The 18,323-nt window shown below is 41.1% G+C and overlaps 1 protein-coding gene across 7 annotated transcripts; it reads right to left on the minus strand.

The window, feature by feature from the left end:
- Positions 1–320: 320 nt before the first annotated feature.
- Positions 321–18,280, minus strand: LOC107218951 (synaptic vesicle glycoprotein 2C). Of its 7 annotated transcripts, none has more exons than XM_046746233.1 (12): positions 17,976–18,261; positions 17,633–17,701; positions 17,409–17,570; positions 17,192–17,354; positions 16,978–17,096; positions 16,672–16,910; positions 16,428–16,603; positions 15,990–16,249; positions 15,601–15,760; positions 14,372–14,499; positions 14,238–14,275; positions 321–338 (listed from the first exon to the last, which is right to left on the minus strand). In XM_046746233.1, exons 1-11 carry the CDS (start codon positions 18,049–18,051, stop codon positions 14,241–14,243), a joined length of 1,587 nt encoding a protein of 528 aa, XP_046602189.1. In that variant the 5' UTR covers positions 18,052–18,261; the 3' UTR covers positions 321–338; positions 14,238–14,240. The 7 variants fall into 7 exon arrangements, 6 of the variants coding, with proteins under 6 accessions (XP_046602189.1, XP_046602190.1, XP_046602188.1 ...); XM_046746234.1 differs by lacking the exon at positions 321–338 and adding an exon at positions 3,865–3,882; XM_046746232.1 differs by lacking the exon at positions 321–338 and adding an exon at positions 12,096–12,268.
- Positions 18,281–18,323: the final 43 nt, after the last annotated feature.

Genomic DNA, 18,323 nt, shown 5'->3' on the forward strand with positions numbered 1-18,323 from the left:
TTTTTTTTTTTTCCTTCACTTTTTCCTATTTTCGTTTTTCGTTTTTCCTTTTCCTTTTTCGGACCTTAATTCACACGTTCGCCTTCCAAGTTTCTCACCCTGCAGTGCGTCGAGCTCGAGGATGATGCGCGAAAAAAATTCGCGGTTTTTCTCGGGGCGCGGGAGAAACTCGACTGTGCGACAGGTGTGGAGAAAATTCTTCGGTTACCTGCTCGCGTGACTTGGTTGCCAACGGCTCACTTAATTCGTCTTCCTTCCGCTGTTCCGCGTCTCATCTTCACCGATTGGAAGGAACGGGACGCTTAGCGTCGCGACGCCGGCTTGAGGAGGTTCGTTGCCTGCGAATTTATACGTTTTTACATGTAATTCGGTCGGTTCAGTGAAAATAAAAAAAAAAAAAAGAATTAAACCAATCGAGCCAGAATACGCGTCACCGATCAATGAATCCGAATTTTTTGGTCCGGATAATTAATCAAATCAAATAATATCCCCATTAGTAGAGAAACTCTCCGATACTAAAAATCAGTGACGAAATTGTTTAAACAATCGTAGCAATTAGTTTGATGTGTGTCGTAAAAAATTCAGGGAACTTGGGGTACGAAGTTACGAAACTTTCAAAACAGTGCTTTTATTCTTTTGAGGGATGCAGCGAGCTTCTTATGGACACGGAGAGTTTCTTTTTAAGAAACGTTATGAGCAGTGAGGATTTTTCAAAAAACGATTCTGAACGCGTTTTTCTTAAAACTATGTTTTCAAAGTCAGTGAGCAAGATTTCTTGGAAACGGCTGAACCGATCAGTCTCAAATTTTTCTCTCACCGGTAAATATTTTCCATTTCATAAAGAAATTAAGGCGACAATTTCTTTGGAAAATCGAATTTTTATTTTTTTTTAAACCCGCCGTTTAGTTGACAATTAATATTCTGCTTTTTCCTTCGATCAAGGACCAGATAATACTAAACATTAACTAAATCTTTTTTGTTCTTTCATTTCCGATGATCGAGTCCAGAGATATCTTGCTCACCGTAAAACGCCTTTCTAAAAAAAAATCAGAATGTCTCCTCTTACTGAGAAGAATTTCGTTTGTTACAGTAACTAGAAAAACTCCGTAACACAGGTATCGTTAAAAAAAACTGTTCGAATATTGCTGGAATGACGAAAAACGAGGTACGCGTAAACATTTTGCGCTATCGTCGATCCTTTTTTGGTTATTGCAACGCAAAATTAGTTTGTGAGGTTTACTCTACTTTTTTAGTTAAACAAGGCTTTAACGTCTATTTATCGTTGCACGAGCATTAAATTTTCGAAACAATTGCAAGAAAATCCAGCAGCAGCGATCGTAATGAGAAAGAATAGTAACGGATAGAAGACTTTTCGGTACCAGCTAGAAAACTAATTTTCATTTTCTATCTAGAACTATATTTTCTCTCAGTCTATGAAAAATCCTTGATAAATCGCTTTTTTCGACCTTCTAACTGCGTACGACCCCTCAAATAAATTGATCAAACTTTAGGATCGACTTCTTCTTGTCGAAAATAATCAGGCAAGCTTTCTTTTTTTTTCCTAAGAGAGAGAGAGAGAGTTTTGGCGTCATATTTAGGATAGGTGTGGATCCTTCTTACATGATCCCTTTCCCTTTAAACCTAAACGGGCGCACTTCTTGAGTAGAGCTTCTCTTCTCCCACTTGACAACGTCCCTCTGCATGCCCAACTCCCCGTTGTGACTTCCTGGCGCAAAGAGAACCTTTCCATTTTCCCCTGGTCAAATATTTGCCCAGTTCACTGGCGTTACACCGCTTCGCGTTATTCTTTACTGACGCTTACGCGATACCGACGAACACGTGTCTGAAACAGTGCCTACAGGGTAAAGTCTGAACCCGACGAGCTGCTGATACGGACGACTTAAGCTACGGAATTCCGTCAGCGTTAATAAAATTGTCAGACCGGTCAAACTTTCCATTTTTTCCGCTCTTTCTGCTGCAGATTCGGAGAACTTTGAGAAACAATTTTCTTCTCCCCTTGATTAAGCATATTTATGTAAGTATGAAAAAATTTGATCCTTGGGTTCTTGAAACTAACTTAGAGAATCCGAGACGGGATCTTAGTAATTTCGGTTGAAACTCAATCGTTTCTTGGGATCGAAAATCGAAGTGTTTACTTAACGGACGTCAATACAGAGCACCGAGGATTTTATATATATATAAAATTTCACAAGATTTTATTATACGATCTTGTTAGATTTCAACAGACTCCGCGTAACTGGATAAGATGTGTCCAAACATTATCACGAATCCAATTGACCGTCAGGAAATTCGCAGGAGTTCAAGAAATTTCATGATCCACTGCTGGACGAATATCGAACTATCGCTATAGTTACAAGAAAATATTGTCCTGTATCGAAGACATAACCGAAAATAATAGTAACACGTATAAAATGTACCCTAGAATATTAATTTTCATTCCGTACCTCGAACTAGTAAACATTTCCGTTTATATGATTTAAAAATTAAATATACCTATAAGTTTAAAACTGTCTGGTAACAAAAACTGTAGAAATTTTCCACCGGTGTGCAGAAGCATACACACACAATTGGGTAAGCCGAGGTAAAGTTGCGTTTCGGTAAGCCGAGGAAGCGGCGAAACGTCCATGAAGGATTTCGCGGCTTCCGTTAGCCGAACGGTAAGCCGAGTCTGATCTCTGCGTTGGTATATGTATATGGTCTGTGTATATATATATATATATATGTAAAGGGCATTCCATGTCAATTCGCCGGGCCATTGGCCTGACCCCTTCCGATTTTGATGTCCAATTTATTTTGAGTTCCGTTCGGCCCAAAATACGACCTCAAATTTTTGGAAGTTTTTATTTCATTTTTAAGGGGTTGCACCAGCTCAAAAATCGTAAAATTGTGAGAAGACATGAAGAGGGATAGTTTTTAAATTGATGATTTGTTTTTCACAGAAACCAGGACCCAAAACGTAATTTTTCGTCCTAGTCCGAAAGTGGGCCGAGAACTAGCATTGTTGTGTTGTTTTTTTTTTCAAGAATATTTTATTTTATTTTGCCGACGAAAAACGAAAAAAAAAATATTTTTTTTTTTTGTGAAACTTGTTTTTTTTTCTTAGATTAAAAGTAGATATAAAATAGTAACTTGGTAAAAAGTAGAGCTTCTTCGACAATTTTCGGGCCTCTTTCCTTATTTTCTGAACTGCTTTTTTTTTTTTTTTGTTTCTCGTCCGTTCTTTCACGGCGGCCGTAAGTATACGAATATGAAGTCTAAAAAATCAACTCCAGGATCTTTTTTTAGAGAATTTAATGCCCTGCAAGAATATGCTTCGAAAATTTTTTTTAATTCACACGCTTCAATCGTTACAAAATTTTTAATGAAATTTTTTTTTTAGTGTTTTATTCAAATGGGAAATTTCAAATGGCCAGCGACACGTTTTAAAATTGAGTTGAAAATTTTTCCGAACGGGAGAATTTTTTTCTCAGTAAATAGGTCCTTTTAAGACCATAGATTCGATGGGTTAGTTTTTTTGCCTCACCCTTATATATATATATATACATATATATATGTGTGTGTGTATATATAAAAGTGAAATGAAACCAGAGATGCAGCGAGGAGAAGCGAGTATCTCCGGCTCCTCGGAGCTAAGATTGTTATCCCCAACAGTTACAGCTGACGAGAGGAAAATCCCCAGCGACTTAGTTCCGATTAGATTTAGCGATATCCTCGCCCGGCTCGAGGCTAATAAAGACGGGGAAACCCCGACGCCTGTTAGACTGCAGCAGGGCCAATTCCACCCCTGAAGCAGTAACGTCAAAGCCCGATGAGAGGGCGACGAGAGGCGAACGTCGAGAACTCGCGGATCCGCCGACGCACCTGCACAAAAGAGCCCCGTTCGAGCTTAATTAAATTTGAAAACACGTCACCGGCAGAGACGATGCGTCGCGTTGTTAGCAAAAAATCTCTGCATGGATAATTGTACAATAGTCGATGCTCAAGAAGTTACGATTTTTAATTTTCGGACTTTGAATTGACTCCTTGATTCGTTATTACCTGCAAACACGTCCGGATGTACGTTTCTTCAACTTTTGAAATGGCACATTTGATAAAACAGAAAAAAAAAAAGATGAAGCAAATTTTGAGTCTGAAAACTTGCAGGGACAGTTTATCAAGTTTTCGACATCTTACATCACGTTTCGATTAGATTTTGTTTTGTGCTTCTGCTTTATTTACATTGATAATGAAAAACTGACTTTAATTTACTGGAATTTCACTGCAAGTTGCACAAAATCACGCCATTTTGAGCTTTCGATTTATCTGATTTCGGATCCTGAAAAAAAAAAAAAATAACGTGTCGCGATTTTTCTCATTGAAATTTTACAAATCACAGTTCAATAAAGCAAAAAAAGCTCGCCGCGTGGATGAAATTATGAAAATGGAAATACACGCACTTTATTTTTTTACGATATCGATCTGTTATTACACGTATCGCCAATCCTATGAAAAGATTGTGAAATTTCTTTATTCGCCCTGCGAGTACGAAATATATATATATATATAGTAGCGATTTAATAATTCTTTACTATCCGTCAAACGAGCAGCGAAGATCAGTAAAACTGTCCGACCTGTCGTATCTCAGGTCGCGATGTGAACGATGACGCGATACGTCATCAGTTTTCAAATTTTCAAGATTCTACAATTATCTCAGCGAGTACAAAACGAGAAGTTTATCACGGGAGAAATCCGCTTTGCAGTTTAATTCACCTCTCACCACGTGCGAATCTATACAACTTCCAAGTTGACTCGTATTAGGTATACTCACCAAATTTCCGACACGAACTGCGAATGGAAGTTGGGTAATTAGCATGGTTAAAACGTGGAAGATCTCAATTAGGTGAACCCTGTAATTTCCCTGTGCAACCACGCGATTCTCTGTACATTATACAGGGCTGAAGAACACTCTGCAATCTTTTTTTAACGCGTCATCGACAAAAAGCGAACCGGTGAAAATATGGTTGCTAACGCTATGATGGTGAAAATATGGTTTACCCTGAAAGTATCCAATTTCGATCAGAACTCAATGTTGAAAAATTTAAACAGAATAAAGTTATACGTTTTCGGTTCGAATAGACAATCTTAAAAACATGTTGAATCGATTAATCGGTTAGAATGATACTTTGGAAGCGTATTGAATTTCTATCTACAAAATACTTGAACCTACCAGTATTTAAGGATGTTTTGGCTATGAACAAAAGTGAGTCTCGTTTACATAATTGAATACTTTGTGATAAGATGAAATCGGCAAAAAAAAATCAACCAAAATAAAGACGATAAGAAAATTAAATTTGAATAATAATAATCCTCAAAAGTTGTCGATAAAATTTTTAAACAAAACATTGGTTCGCAAATTTTCAGGGAATGTTTTTACTTGTCATGTGAAATGAATTTGTTGATTTTTCTGAATACACATGAATTTTTATAGAATTTTCTCAGCATGTTGAAATTTCCGTTTGTATAGTAACTAGAAAAATTCAGTACAACAGGCATCGTTAAAAAAACTGTTTGAATATTGTTGGTATTACGAAAAACGAGGTACGCCTAACCATTTTGCGCCATTGTCGATACTTTTTTGGTAATTGAAACGCAAAATCAGTTTCTGAGGTTTACTCTACTTTTTTAGTCAAACAAGGCTTTAACGTCAATTTATCGTTGCACGAGCGTTAAATTTTCGCAACAGTTGCAAGAAAATATAGCAACAGTGATCGTAATGCGAAAGAATAGTAACGGATACTAGAAAACTAATTTTCATTTTCTACCTGGAACTATATTTTTCGATTGTGGTAAAAAATGAAAATAGTCAAGGACTGAGCGGTAACCGGAAATAAAAATTTCTCTCAGTGTGTATAGTCAATAGATCTTGAATGACTCTGAGTTCTCTCTCGGTGCATAACTGTGAGAATTCCCATCGTTTGATCGCGGTTATTTCACGCAGGGAGTTGGAAGGTTTAATGACTTCCTCGGGAAACTTGAGAGTAAAAATTTTTGCAAAGGGATTAATCGCTGGATTTTGGGCTTTGTGATTTCCCTTCGACTCGAACGCCGGTGTTCCGTATATTACGAACAGCTTGTATATTCGGCTCCGACGAGCTTGCGAGAGCCATTGCAGCTTATTATCAAAGCCCGCCTACGCAGTCAATCGCCAAGGTCCCAGGGGCCCGAAGCCTAGACTCCGAAGGCGCGAAACGCTATCCAGATTACGTGAGGCGCGGGCCCCTCCGAACTGGATTGGCACGGCCCTGACCGGAATGAACTCGACGAGAAGAGCTCACTTGGTATGCATCGTTGCGCGGACCCGCGTCAGCGTAGAACAAACAACTCGTCGAGCACCGCTCGTCCTTTCTGCCCGCGGCATCGAAGCCCCAGGTCACTGCGCAAATTTGAATTTCTAGTACTCTATTCGCGAATTTGGACACGCGCTTTGATGGCGATCCGTAAGGCCGGCCGGAAGTAGGCCGTGAAATCGAAAATCCGATTTTCGGCAAGCTTTTCAGGTCTTTCTGATCTTTTTAAACACACTGAGAGAAATTTGTAGTTCCGGTTACCGCTCGGTCCTTAACCATTTTCATTTTTTTACCACAATCGACAAAATATAGTTCGAGGTAGGAAATGAAAATTAGTTTTATAGCTGTTACCGGAAAGTCTAGTGTCCGGTAATATTCTTTTTCATTACGATCACTGTTACTATATTTTCTTGCAACTGTTGCGAAAATTTAATGCTTGTGCAAGAATAAATTGACGTTAAAGCCTTGTTTAACTAAAAAATCAGAGTAAACCTCAAAAACTGATTTTGCGTTGCAATTACCAAAAAAGGATCGACGATAGCGTAAAATGGTTAGGCGTACTTCGTTTTTCGTAATTCCAACGATATTCAAACAGTTTTCTTAACTTTACCTGTTTTACTCAATTTTTCTACTTACCGCAACAACTGAAATTTTTCTCAGTGTAGGTACTTTGAAAAACTTCTGGGATACTTTAAATCCTGAGATATCCTTTCAATGTAATTGTAAAATTTCATTTGAATCTTTTCAACACGCTACGGTGATTGAGAAAGCTGAAAATAGATTGCAAAATGCGAAATCTGATTTTCGGAATGCTTTTCAGGTTTCTCGAACCTTTTCGACCAACTTAAAAAACTGTTGGGATACTTTCTGCCCTGCAAAACCCTTTCAATGCGATCGCAAGATTTTATTTAAGTCTTTTCAATACGCGATGGCGATTGAGAAAGCTGGAAATAAGTTGTGGAATCCAAAATCTGATTTTCAGAAAGCTTTCGTAATGACTCGAATCTTTTTAACCTCCTTCAAAATCTTCTGCGCTTTTTACCGCCTTACGCAATCCTTTCAAAGCAATTGTAACATTTTTTCACAGTGGTTCAAAAGTCAAGAAATCTTCGAAATTATTCGAAATGTTTCCGACACTTTTTGAGACGCACTGATTTTTTTAATTTATTTATTATTTTTTTTTTTTTAGGCAAACTTAACATCATCCAATTATTATCACTTCAGTCCAAAATTGTACTCAAGAATTGTATTCGAAATATCCGGTGAAAGAGGAATTTTAAAACGGTGAATATGAAATCTTTGAAAGTCTGAAAAATTGCGTAGATTCTCATATCACGATCTCGAGATCGTAAACCTGGTTTCTAACCACGAATTTATTAGGCCGTAAAATCTTCAGGTACGGGAAACTTAAGAAAGTCAGGGAGGGAAAGAGAATCGCAATGTCATCTCGTTTACAAATACATATTATGAAATTCTTCAATTCCGGGATCTTTGCTGAGCTTTGAACAAGGCGAGCATATAAAATGTTCAAGTTTGATTCGAGGGTCTCTTGTCTTGGTTTCACTTTCCACATAGAAACGTCAACGAACCGTGAAAGTCACAAGCTGGTAAAAATTTGATATCCGTTTATCAAGGGGGCCGGAATTAAGCTGATACCAGGTTGGTAAAAAGGGATGAAATTCCGGCCTAACAGTTTTATCGTAAATTCGCATTACCGCCGATGCGTATAAAGTATGCCGGGAGTTTTCCGTGAAACTCTCCGCCGAACGCCGGCGGATAGGCAACCGGAGCTGCATATCAAACAGGCCAAGAATACCAAATGCAGTTTCGGCTGCCTATCGGCCGGCGTTCGGCGTTCAGTTTCACGGAAAACTTCCCCTTCGTCAAATCGGATATACGATGAAAGGTAAGGGAATTAAAGGGTTTGCCGAATTCCGGGAGTGAAAAGTTCGAACAGGGTCAAAGACTCGATATCCAATCGGTGTTTTGAACGCACCTGGACACCGCCTGGTGCAAAAATCGGGCACTTGACATTGTGCGAGACATCGAGCGCCCGTCGACCCGGAACGAGAAGGGGGGAAAAAGTTCTGGCGGGAACCTTCCCCCAATTCGCAACCCAATGAAGGATTTATCGCGGAGAAGAGAAAAATTGGCTCCTCAACGCGTCCTTAAACCGTTATCGAGGAAGAAAGAGAGAGAAAAAAAAAAAAAAACGAAAACAGAAAAAGAAAATAAAAGGAAACGACGAGGAGGAAAAGGACGAAGCCCCGAGAGTTCAGGCTGCGCGGAAGTTTGATGACCGAACTTCAATTCCGCGTTTCGCAGATAAAACTTTGCCTTTTTAGAAAGCTTCAGTTCTCGAAAACGACCCTTCCCTCTTTTTTTTTTTTTTTATCCGCCTCACAACTCGCGCCGTTTGAATCTTAATTCGCTGTTCTTCTCAAACGATTCTGATTTTTATCTAAGTAGGGATATTTCAAACGAAGGGCAAAAAGAATAAAATTGTTTTGTAAATTAAATTTCAAACTTTTAGTCGATCGGATAGGAATTTCATGTTTAGATGGCCAAATAGATCCTTCGTAACCAATTAATATGACCGAGTATGATTAACTATAATTAGATAGGACTGGATTCAATCATATTATATCAGCTAGATCGTGAATTTCGCTAATTATTTAAAATCCCAAATTTTCCGATTTTATATGATTTTTTACAATAACATTTGAAACATAATTTAGTTGCGTTTGTAATATTTTCTATCATTTGGTTGAGTGACTAACCGGTTTTGGCAAGAAATAAGAAAGCTCGTCTAGGATTCGAGGCGCGGTTTAATCAAATATAGCATCGCAGTGACGTGATTAGTGCAGCATTGTCCGTTGAGGCCACTGGCGAGCCGACACGAATTCAAATTCTGCATTATGAGACCGGAAATGGAACTTTGAAGAGCAAAAGAGGGACGCTCCAGATTAATACACAATTTATTAACATTGATCTCGATCGATTTCTGCTTCAATTCCATCTAATTTTCATTAATTTCCGAGCGTTGTAGAAAAATTTTGTGTGATTTCCAGATTGGATAGAATGACAGGAAATCACGAGAAATCATTGGAACTAACTGTGAATAACTTTGAAAACTGTATATCAACGAAATCATTCCTGCTTGGATAGAAAGTAATGGAATGTCAACGAATTGAAATCGGCAAGACTTAAAAAGATTTCCATAATTTCAGTTGATTTCTTTCGAAGAATTATATTCCTACAGTAAACAAAGTCCCTTTAATTCGTAATGCGATTTCCAGCTGTTAAATTCGCGTCTTCGTTGAGCTAAAGCAAGGACCGTTGAATCGACCCTTTCCTGACCTTTAACGAGGTTTGGAAGAAACGACCGGACTGAAAATCGGGCGCAGACAAAAAGGGCGCGAAAAAGAATGGCGGGGAATTTTCGTATTTTCGTTGGCCTTAGGGAAAAAATCGAGCTTTCTTTCCTGGTTTCCGGAAGCCGGCATCGCGTCGACGGCTCAGCTCGACGAGTCTCCGGGTAATCCGATTTTCGAATGTCGGATTAGAGGGCCGTGGCTGATGTCAGATATTGCAGCAGCGGTCAAGCGGAAAATACATCCCAGCCAGACGTCGGTCGACCTGGAGTCCCGGCTCATTTCACGGTCAGTTGGCAGGGCGAATACGTCGAGGCAACGCCGCCCTTTCTTATCGTTTCTTTGACGGTTTCTCCCCGCTTCTTCGACACCCGCACGTAATTCGCGTCCGCTCTTTTTCGCCCTGCCTTTATGCCCATTCATTTTTCCCCCGTATCGAGAGGGGCGCGAAGGGGGTTATAAAATAAACACGCCTAAAGAGCCCCGCGAGAGAAGCGACAAAAGCCTTTCACGCGAAAGCTCGCGTTGCTGAAAGGTTCCGAAATTACATAATCAATACAACCGAACGTTCTCTTATTTACGCCGCGGGCGAAGTCATTGAATGAACGTGATTCGGGGGATTTGGAACGATGGTAAAAAAAAAAATATTCAGCTCATCTTGTAACTCGTTCGGCACTAATGCACGCAGCTTGTACAAAAAATATTACGGAATTCAATCACGTCTTCGGCAAATTATTACAAAAATGTTTTAAAGAATTTCATACAAAAAAAAAAAGCTGGAAATTTTTTACTGCTCACAAAAATTCATCATATCATAGTATAAAATATTTCAACCAAGAAATGTATATTTGAAAATCTCCTTTTTGGATTGTGCTTTATTTTCAATCGAAACAAAACGAGAGTTGTAAAATTAAAAAAGAAAAAAAAACCGTCAAACTTTTACGCACCAGATTATGAACCACATGCTGAACCCTCGCTTCATGCGTACGATAATGATTATTCTCAAGGCATCTAGCACACGTGCCATTAACAACGTTCGGTATATAATATAAAACACTAGGAAAATCCAATCTCCCAGCTGAAGGTGAATACATATATAGGTATATCGAACTGTATACATTATAGGTATCGATAGAGTTAGGGAATGGGGGAGAAACTAATCGCCTAGCCTTAGGTGCGCTGAAGTAAAATATATCCTCAGGACCCAAGTCCTAACGGTTCTTCGAAGAAGCGCGGGAATCAATATCAACAAGGATCAAGCCGCGTGTTCACGATTCCCGAATTGTTTACCTCAATTCCTCTCAGCCAATCAGGGCAATTGATTGGATAAGTTGGCCAAGCGGCCGTCCGTATGGCCATAAGCAGCCCCTCCCGTGGCAATAAAGAATATTGGTAGAGAAACGGGAAAATTCAGCAGGTTGACGGGGGTGGGGGGGTGTCGGATTAACCGGAAACGGGGTCGCAACCTAGGAAAACCCGATCGGAGAACCGAACGAACTGACTCGAAATCGGCCCTCGAACGCGCTCAATCTCATCTTATACTCAATTAAACGGGGACTAAGAGTGGGGTGGGGGGTGAGTCCCTGGTGTACCCCGGGTTAAAAGGTAGTGCCGTTCTAAACCCGGTAGACGATAAAGCGAAATAACCCGACGCGAAACGCTGTGAAAATGTCGACCGGAGTAGGGAATAAGCGGAGGGTGTAGGGGGTGGGTTGTATGGGAGAATTCAATTCCCGGCACACTTTCCTCCCCCCCTCCCCCCCCTGATCCAGGGAGTGCACGTGCCAGGCTATACACGGCTGCTACGTTACAGGTACAGATTGAAAAGTTTCGATTCCCGATATATATTACAAGGAGCTACGCCGAAGAACGCCGATCTTCATCGACGCGAAACAAGGTTATGCCTCGTCGAAGAGTATCCAAACTATTTCAATCCCCCCCTCCCAAAGCTCCGAACGTTTTTAGTTCCATTTTATAGACTTACAAAAGAATCAGCGTCATAAATGTAGAGGAAAAAAAAAAAAAAAAAACGTGAAAAAAAAAGTTTCATGTTCACGCGTCATATGCAGTCTGTAGTGAACTTATGCTTGCTTAATTTTAATTTCATTCGACAAAAAATCTCAGCTCTGTGTTGCAGGCGTAGTTGAGTTTGAGTCGGTGATTGCAAAGTGATGAGAAAAAAAAAACAGAAATTCGGATCAAATTATGTAGCTTTGGAATGATGAAAAATGTTGATTTTAGATCTGAAATTCGATATCAGTCATTATTTTTCGATTTCGATTTTTACGATTTTTTCATCATTAATGCATATCGTGAAATTGTTGTTAACTGAACAGCTGAAACGAGATTCGAGATTCTGTGAAAAATACTGTTTTTAAGTGATAATATCATTGGTTATATATTTTTTTGGAATCTGCTCACGTTCCAAACGAAGGCTTTCAACGGTCAAGCTTCAAGCTGCTGAACCGAGCGTCCGTCCGAGTGGATATCTATGTGGGTAGAGCTTGACAGGATATCCGGTTTCCGCTCAACTCTTCCGTGATCCTTCTGTAATTCTTCGCCGGTAGTAGCAACAAAAACACGAGTTGAAATTAGTTTTTCTTATCTTCGACGGTATACGGTATACGTACATAGATATGTATTCATAGCTTATAGAACAGATTGAAAAAAATAAATAAGCAAATAAAAACAAACGCGATGAAACGATACGGTCATTTACGCGGGCCTGCACAGAGCCAAGAAGCGATTGAATGAGAAAGAGACGAAAAAAAAAGTTTCATTTAAACTAATGAAATGCAATTGGGATCGAACTGCGTGAGCCACTTTCGAAAAGATGAAGAATTACCGCCGATCTTAAGCTGATTACAGAATCCAAGAAAGGATGGAGAGGATGACGAGATGGTAGGAAGTGAAATTGAGATTTCGTGACATTATCGAAAGTGTTATGGGCGCGGATCGTTCGGGCACGAGTGCCGCTTTATAAAAGGTAAAAAGAATCCGGTAGCGGAACGAGATCGAAAAGAAAGAAATGAGAATGATGGTGAAGAAGGAAAAGTGGAACGGGAAGGGTTGGACCACCGGGAGAGAATCAGCGATGGGTCCAGCTGGATACATAAAGCGAGAAGAGCGGGAATTGAGGGAAGATGGGACCGGAGAGGGCCATTATTGGGAATGATTAAATTTCCTTTGGGCAGTCAGTTTAATAACACGAAGCCCTCGTAAAATAACATTCCCCGGCCTGTCGGGTGCGGCAAGCGCGAATCGCCATCCCCCGAAAGCTGCAGTGCTCTCCGAACGTATGGAAATTAAAGCCAAATACAAGGGTGGGTTACCCAAACTGTACGTCGCGCTCCAAACGTCGCCGGAAATCCAGCGGGGTGATCACGAATCCCGACGGTTTTACCCCTATTGTGCGAAATTGAATCGAGATTGCCCGATGGATGCGGTCACCTCCCTTGACTCACACCCTCGGTCTAACTAGACATTAGACATCGGGCCAATATCGGATGATCGAATTAGATTAGGTCGATATATCAGATGAACAAAATAAAAAATCGACCCTGCACAATTATTATTACAGGTTTAAGGCCGATTCCTCGTACAGATTCCGATACCGACATTATATCGACATTTTTAGCCGCTTCACAGCTCAGACACAAACCCTTTTTTATCGATGGTATCGACGAACTATATCGATGATCGATAAAATTGACCAATGTCGGGATAAACTCCACTCAAAAAAAAGGGTTTGTGTCTCAGCTGTGAAGCGGCCAAAAAATTTCGATAAGATGTCGGTAACGGAATCTGTACGCAGAACTGGCCTTACAAATCTATTACGATTCAATTTTTTCTTGTTTTTTATTTATTCTAAATACGAGTACATATCGGGGGAAGGACTGGATGAACGGATATTTCACCGGGAATTTTATTTCGGTATAAATATATTCCACGGTCTTAGTATTGGCTCTTCCATAAAAGTAAGATTAATAATTGATGTCCGTTGGAAAACGGTAACGCTCGCTGTGAAATCGACCAATTCCTTCGAAAAGACCTCGAGTGACGAGGGAATTCGTTTCTTAGCATTTCTGGATAAAATTTCCGTGCAGTAATGTGCAGCCATGGCGGTTATAAGGGGATTTTGCATTCTGTTGTTAAGCCGAGCTGATCGGCTTACCGCAGTTCGAATAGAACAATACCCGAACAACCCGAAAGCTTCGTAGAATGTAGAGATTTTGTTGGTTCCTGCAATGACGCGATATACCCACCGGCTTACAAAGACCCTATTTCTGTATTCACATGCACACATAAATGTTCCGAAAGTCGATGTCGATGTTGAGTTTGTGCGAATAACGTGATATCGAAAACGATTTTACGGATCGTTTTTTAACAGTGTGAGTAAACCGATTACAAGGCAGGATTTGAAATACGAGATAAAAGGTGTACGCCGCGTGAAATTGTGAAAATGCATTTAAATTCAAGGTAGAAACAAAAAAAACGATCGTCTTTAGTGCTGTACCGTCTATTCCGGAAGCAGGATACAGAGGAGACTGCAAACTGGAACAAATCAAATCACAAATATAATTTTTTTATCACAAACTTGACATTTTTTCGACCGATGTTCATCCAGACATTGCAATAATTGAAACTCACGCAAGGTCACGCATCCCAATCCAATCAGAGTGAAATCACAGTAGGACTCTATGAGGATGCCAATTGTATTTCCAGCAAGAGCGATACCCAAACGTCCGATAGTGAATGCCAAAGAAACTGCCATTGCTCTGTTAAACAAAATGACACAAGCAACTTGATCGTGATAAAGAAAAGACGAATTTCGTACCACCCCTTCCTTTTCTAAAGGATCCTCCGTCTCGGGAAAAACGCTTGACGAAAATTACTCGAGGAGAGACGCCACAGCCCGCAATTTTTCTCTTCCATTTCATTTGAGCCTACCAAACGACATCAAAGAGCAACCTGCACGATATTCGAATTGAATATTTTTCTAATGTCGTTCAGACAGCCGCTTTTCGTATTGCGCTTTTGCGAAAAGAATCTATCAAACTACCCGCGTCTTTCCGAAGGCAATTACTTATAACAGGCCTCTGAGAGACCGACACATTTATATTCAGCTTTTGCCACGTAAAAAACGAGACCTCCGCGCAAAGGAACGAGGGGCCATTCACTTCGAAATCATTAACGATTCCCAAGTGATTTCCATACAATTTCCAATTATGGAGGATAGTTCATAATAAAAACTAGCGCAATGACAATCAGACCGAAGGCATTAGTCCATCCATTTTCCCTCAAGCTTAAGTTCACTTTTTTTAAATATAACTACAATCTCATATTTTATCTGCTTAACATGAGTAAAAAAGTTCTCGATGAGACAGGATTGAACAAAAATGTCGAGCAATTTATAACATTAGAGTAATTAGGTAACCGATACGAGTTTAGCGTTAAAACGTTCAGCAACGACACAAATTTGTAATTCAACTTGCTTCCAATGACTGATACGTTATCATTCATCTGTTCTGTTCATTTTTCCGCAATGCTGTATTTGACCGATACATTGATAACTGATCAGTAGGTGGCTCGTGATCGAAGTGAAAGGCTGAATTAAGAAACGTCCACTTTCGTTTTGAGAAAAAAAAACAGTACAAACTATAGAAAGATAAGTCCGATGTGGGGATGGGAAGTGTTTCAACTCGCGGAGAAAGAGGTAAAGAGGCACCGGAAGTATGACGGGGAAAAGTCATTCCGGCGGTAAGAATTTCCCCGCCGTAAGTGGAATTCATCCATCCCAACTGTAACTACGATGATTGTAGAGCCTTGCGAGACGCGAGATGAAGTTTTTAAATTCAAACAATATTACACCGACTCACCTAAGATTGGTGGGGTAAACCTCGACGGCGATGGTGTTCGATACCGTGGAACAGCTTCCCGCGACAGCGACGGATACCGATATGAGAACAGCCACGGTGATCTCATTCGTGGCGAAATAGTTCCCGAAACCGGCAATCCCACTCAAGAACAGGGCAGAAACTAATCAAGAAAGCGATTAGATCGATGTTAGTTTATACGGGTTTGGCATAGCGCGTTTACCGCGGCACGCGTAAATGTTAGTGTAGTTTGACCGTAGAGTTGGCATGTGTGTTATCAGCGTGATTGTAAAGGTATGGCATGGCCGTGACACATTTACGGCCGCTGCGTGAGTCGCGATAACCGATCAGCGGATTCGCGACGAGTATTTACTGTACTCGGTTATATCTACCTAGCACTGTCTTCTTCCTCAGGATCGCGACCAGCCCTCCGAGTGTCCCGAACGCCACCACGGAGAAGACCCCAGTGACCAACGTGCTCGTATAGACCTCACTCCTGATCAGGCTGCTGCAATCCGCGGACTCCGACGCGGAATTCAGGGTCAGATTAGCCTGGTTGGCCAACACTAACTCGCATATCGTCGCCCCGATTCCAGCCCCTGACTTGATCATGTTCAACAGGTTCGGTATCCAGATGTACATGCCCATCGAGCTTTGAAATGAAAAATTACACTATGAAGCATATGATTAAGACGGAACAGAGCCAATAACAAAAGAACAAGTATTTAGCTGATGTTGCGCTAGCGTGAATCACTTAGCGATTGTCATTGAGTAGAAGAGCATTTAGAGAACACAGTCTTAATTCGTATAATTTTCATGGAAGTTCATACGTGACGCAAATGCCGAATTGAATCAGGCAGAAGAGTAGGGTGGTCCATCCGTACGGCGGCCGAAAAAGCGTTGCGGTTTGGTGCCACATGAGCTTAAAGAGTCCTTGGAGCGTAAACGACAGAGCTGTCGTAACGTGGCCGGGAGTGTCATGAACGTCGAACTTAAGATTCTTGACCTGCGAAACACGTAGGCAGTTTGATACGCTGCATCTGAATTTTAGAGTGAATGGTTTCGGCAGCTTACCGGATACTCGACGTTGCTGTTTCCCGAATTCCTGTTGTAGACCAGTCGGAGAACATTGAGTGCCTCTCGTTTCCGGCCAACCGACATGAGGAACTTTGGACTTTCCGGAAAGAAGGGTAACAGGAAGCCCGTTGCGAATGACAGTGAGCCTATGGCTGCCAAGTAGACGCGCCACGATGTGTATACCACGAAACCCAGGTCCCAGTTTACTTCCAACGGGATCAACAACCAGGCTAGACCTACCGCGGGATGTGAATTTCACTTTGTAAACCGTCGCTTGGCTTTGTCTGTCATCAAAAAACTCACCGGGGATCAGAAGGTAGCCAATTGCCATGAAGCCGCAGGTCCAAGTGATGATGCTCGCCCGTTTTGAGGTGGGCAGAAACTCGGTAATGTAGGCGTACACCGTCGATTGGTTACTGCAGCTGAAAGGAAATTGCATTGAGTGGTTCAGGCAGCCTGTCCGTACTTTGCGAGACCTCGAAGAGCGATAATTACGGGAATTTGAACGAATGCTTACAACAAACCAGTGAGGAATCTGAGGACTATGAACAGGTTGGTGGTTGGGGAGAAGCTCGACATGAAGCTAAAAGCCCAGGTACCGATGGTGGAGATCAAGAGTACTTTTTTCCTCCCAAAAGTGTCAGCAAAGAATCCCCAAGCGTTGGCGCTAACGACAATTCCTGAGGGAAGAGCTGATCAGACCGGAAAACAAATTACAGTCATCGGCAACTCACCCAAGAACATAGCTCCGGATAAATAGCCCTTCTTCACGGTCGTCAAGGCCAAGTCACACTGGGCTGCCGGATGGACGAAGCTCATCCCCATCGTCTCGCAGACCGTGGCGACCAGGATTCCACCACATATCGCGATCAGCCCGATATGGTACCATCCGAAACCTAATCAAAGATTGAAATTCAAGCCGGTGAACATAAGAAACTTGCAATGATGAGCAACTCACCCGTCAACTCGATGGCGCGTTCCAGGTCCACTTCTTCGTCGGCTGACTTCAGCTCGCTGGGTTTGTCTCCTAGATATGTTTAGCGTGTTTAAACTTGTTGATAAGTGAAGAAGGGTCAGCTTTCAAATGTTCAAATATCGGTTTGATCATTTGGTCAAATGTCATTAATCCGAAACATCAAAACTCCGAATGATATAAATTGTCAAAGAATGAACATCACGCTTCACCGTAACTCATTCTCATGATTAACTGTAATCATTTGAATTTCCAAACATTCGATATGCTGGGATTGGACGTAACGATCAATCGTAGAGGAAAATTTTCTTTGGTCAAAAATACTCACCCGATGAGTAGTCTCGCACCTTCTTCAGTTCAATGTCACCTTCCGGGTGTTCAGAGACTCGGTAGCTGTCTGACATTGACGCGGGTGCTTCTACTGGCGAGATAGAAAATGGTTTTCAGTAACGACTCCACGGATTGATAGTCCGTCTTGCTTTGCGGTTGAAGTATATCTGACAATGAGCAGTTTCCCATTCGGCACGACGCTTCGCATGATTACGAATATTTTATGTTTCGCATTAGCACAGTAAATAGGAATTGGTTTAATAGCTGATAAACAGTCTCGGGTAGCGCATAGTACATTTCTCATTGCTAGCTATCATCAGAGTTTCGACGCGTCATCCGTCGAAGG

This window comes from Neodiprion lecontei, chromosome 7 (assembly GCF_021901455.1).
Source record: "Neodiprion lecontei isolate iyNeoLeco1 chromosome 7, iyNeoLeco1.1, whole genome shotgun sequence".
In the NCBI taxonomy this organism is placed as follows: domain Eukaryota; kingdom Metazoa; phylum Arthropoda; class Insecta; order Hymenoptera; family Diprionidae; genus Neodiprion; species Neodiprion lecontei.

Excerpts from the sequence above, each read along its gene's own strand:
- LOC107218951 (XM_046746233.1), bottom strand. The coding sequence starts at position 18,051 with ATGTCAGACAGCTACCGAGTCTCTGAACACCCGGAAGGTGACATTGAA. Across the intron at positions 16,911-16,977 it reads TGGCTACCTTCTGATCCCCG|GTCTAGCCTGGTTGTTGATC; the intron begins GTGAGTTTTTTG and ends ATCCCGCGGTAG. Across the intron at positions 14,276-14,371 it reads ATTGGGATGCGTGACCTTGC|TTTGCAGTCTCCTCTGTATC; the intron begins GTGAGTTTCAAT and ends GATTTGTTCCAG.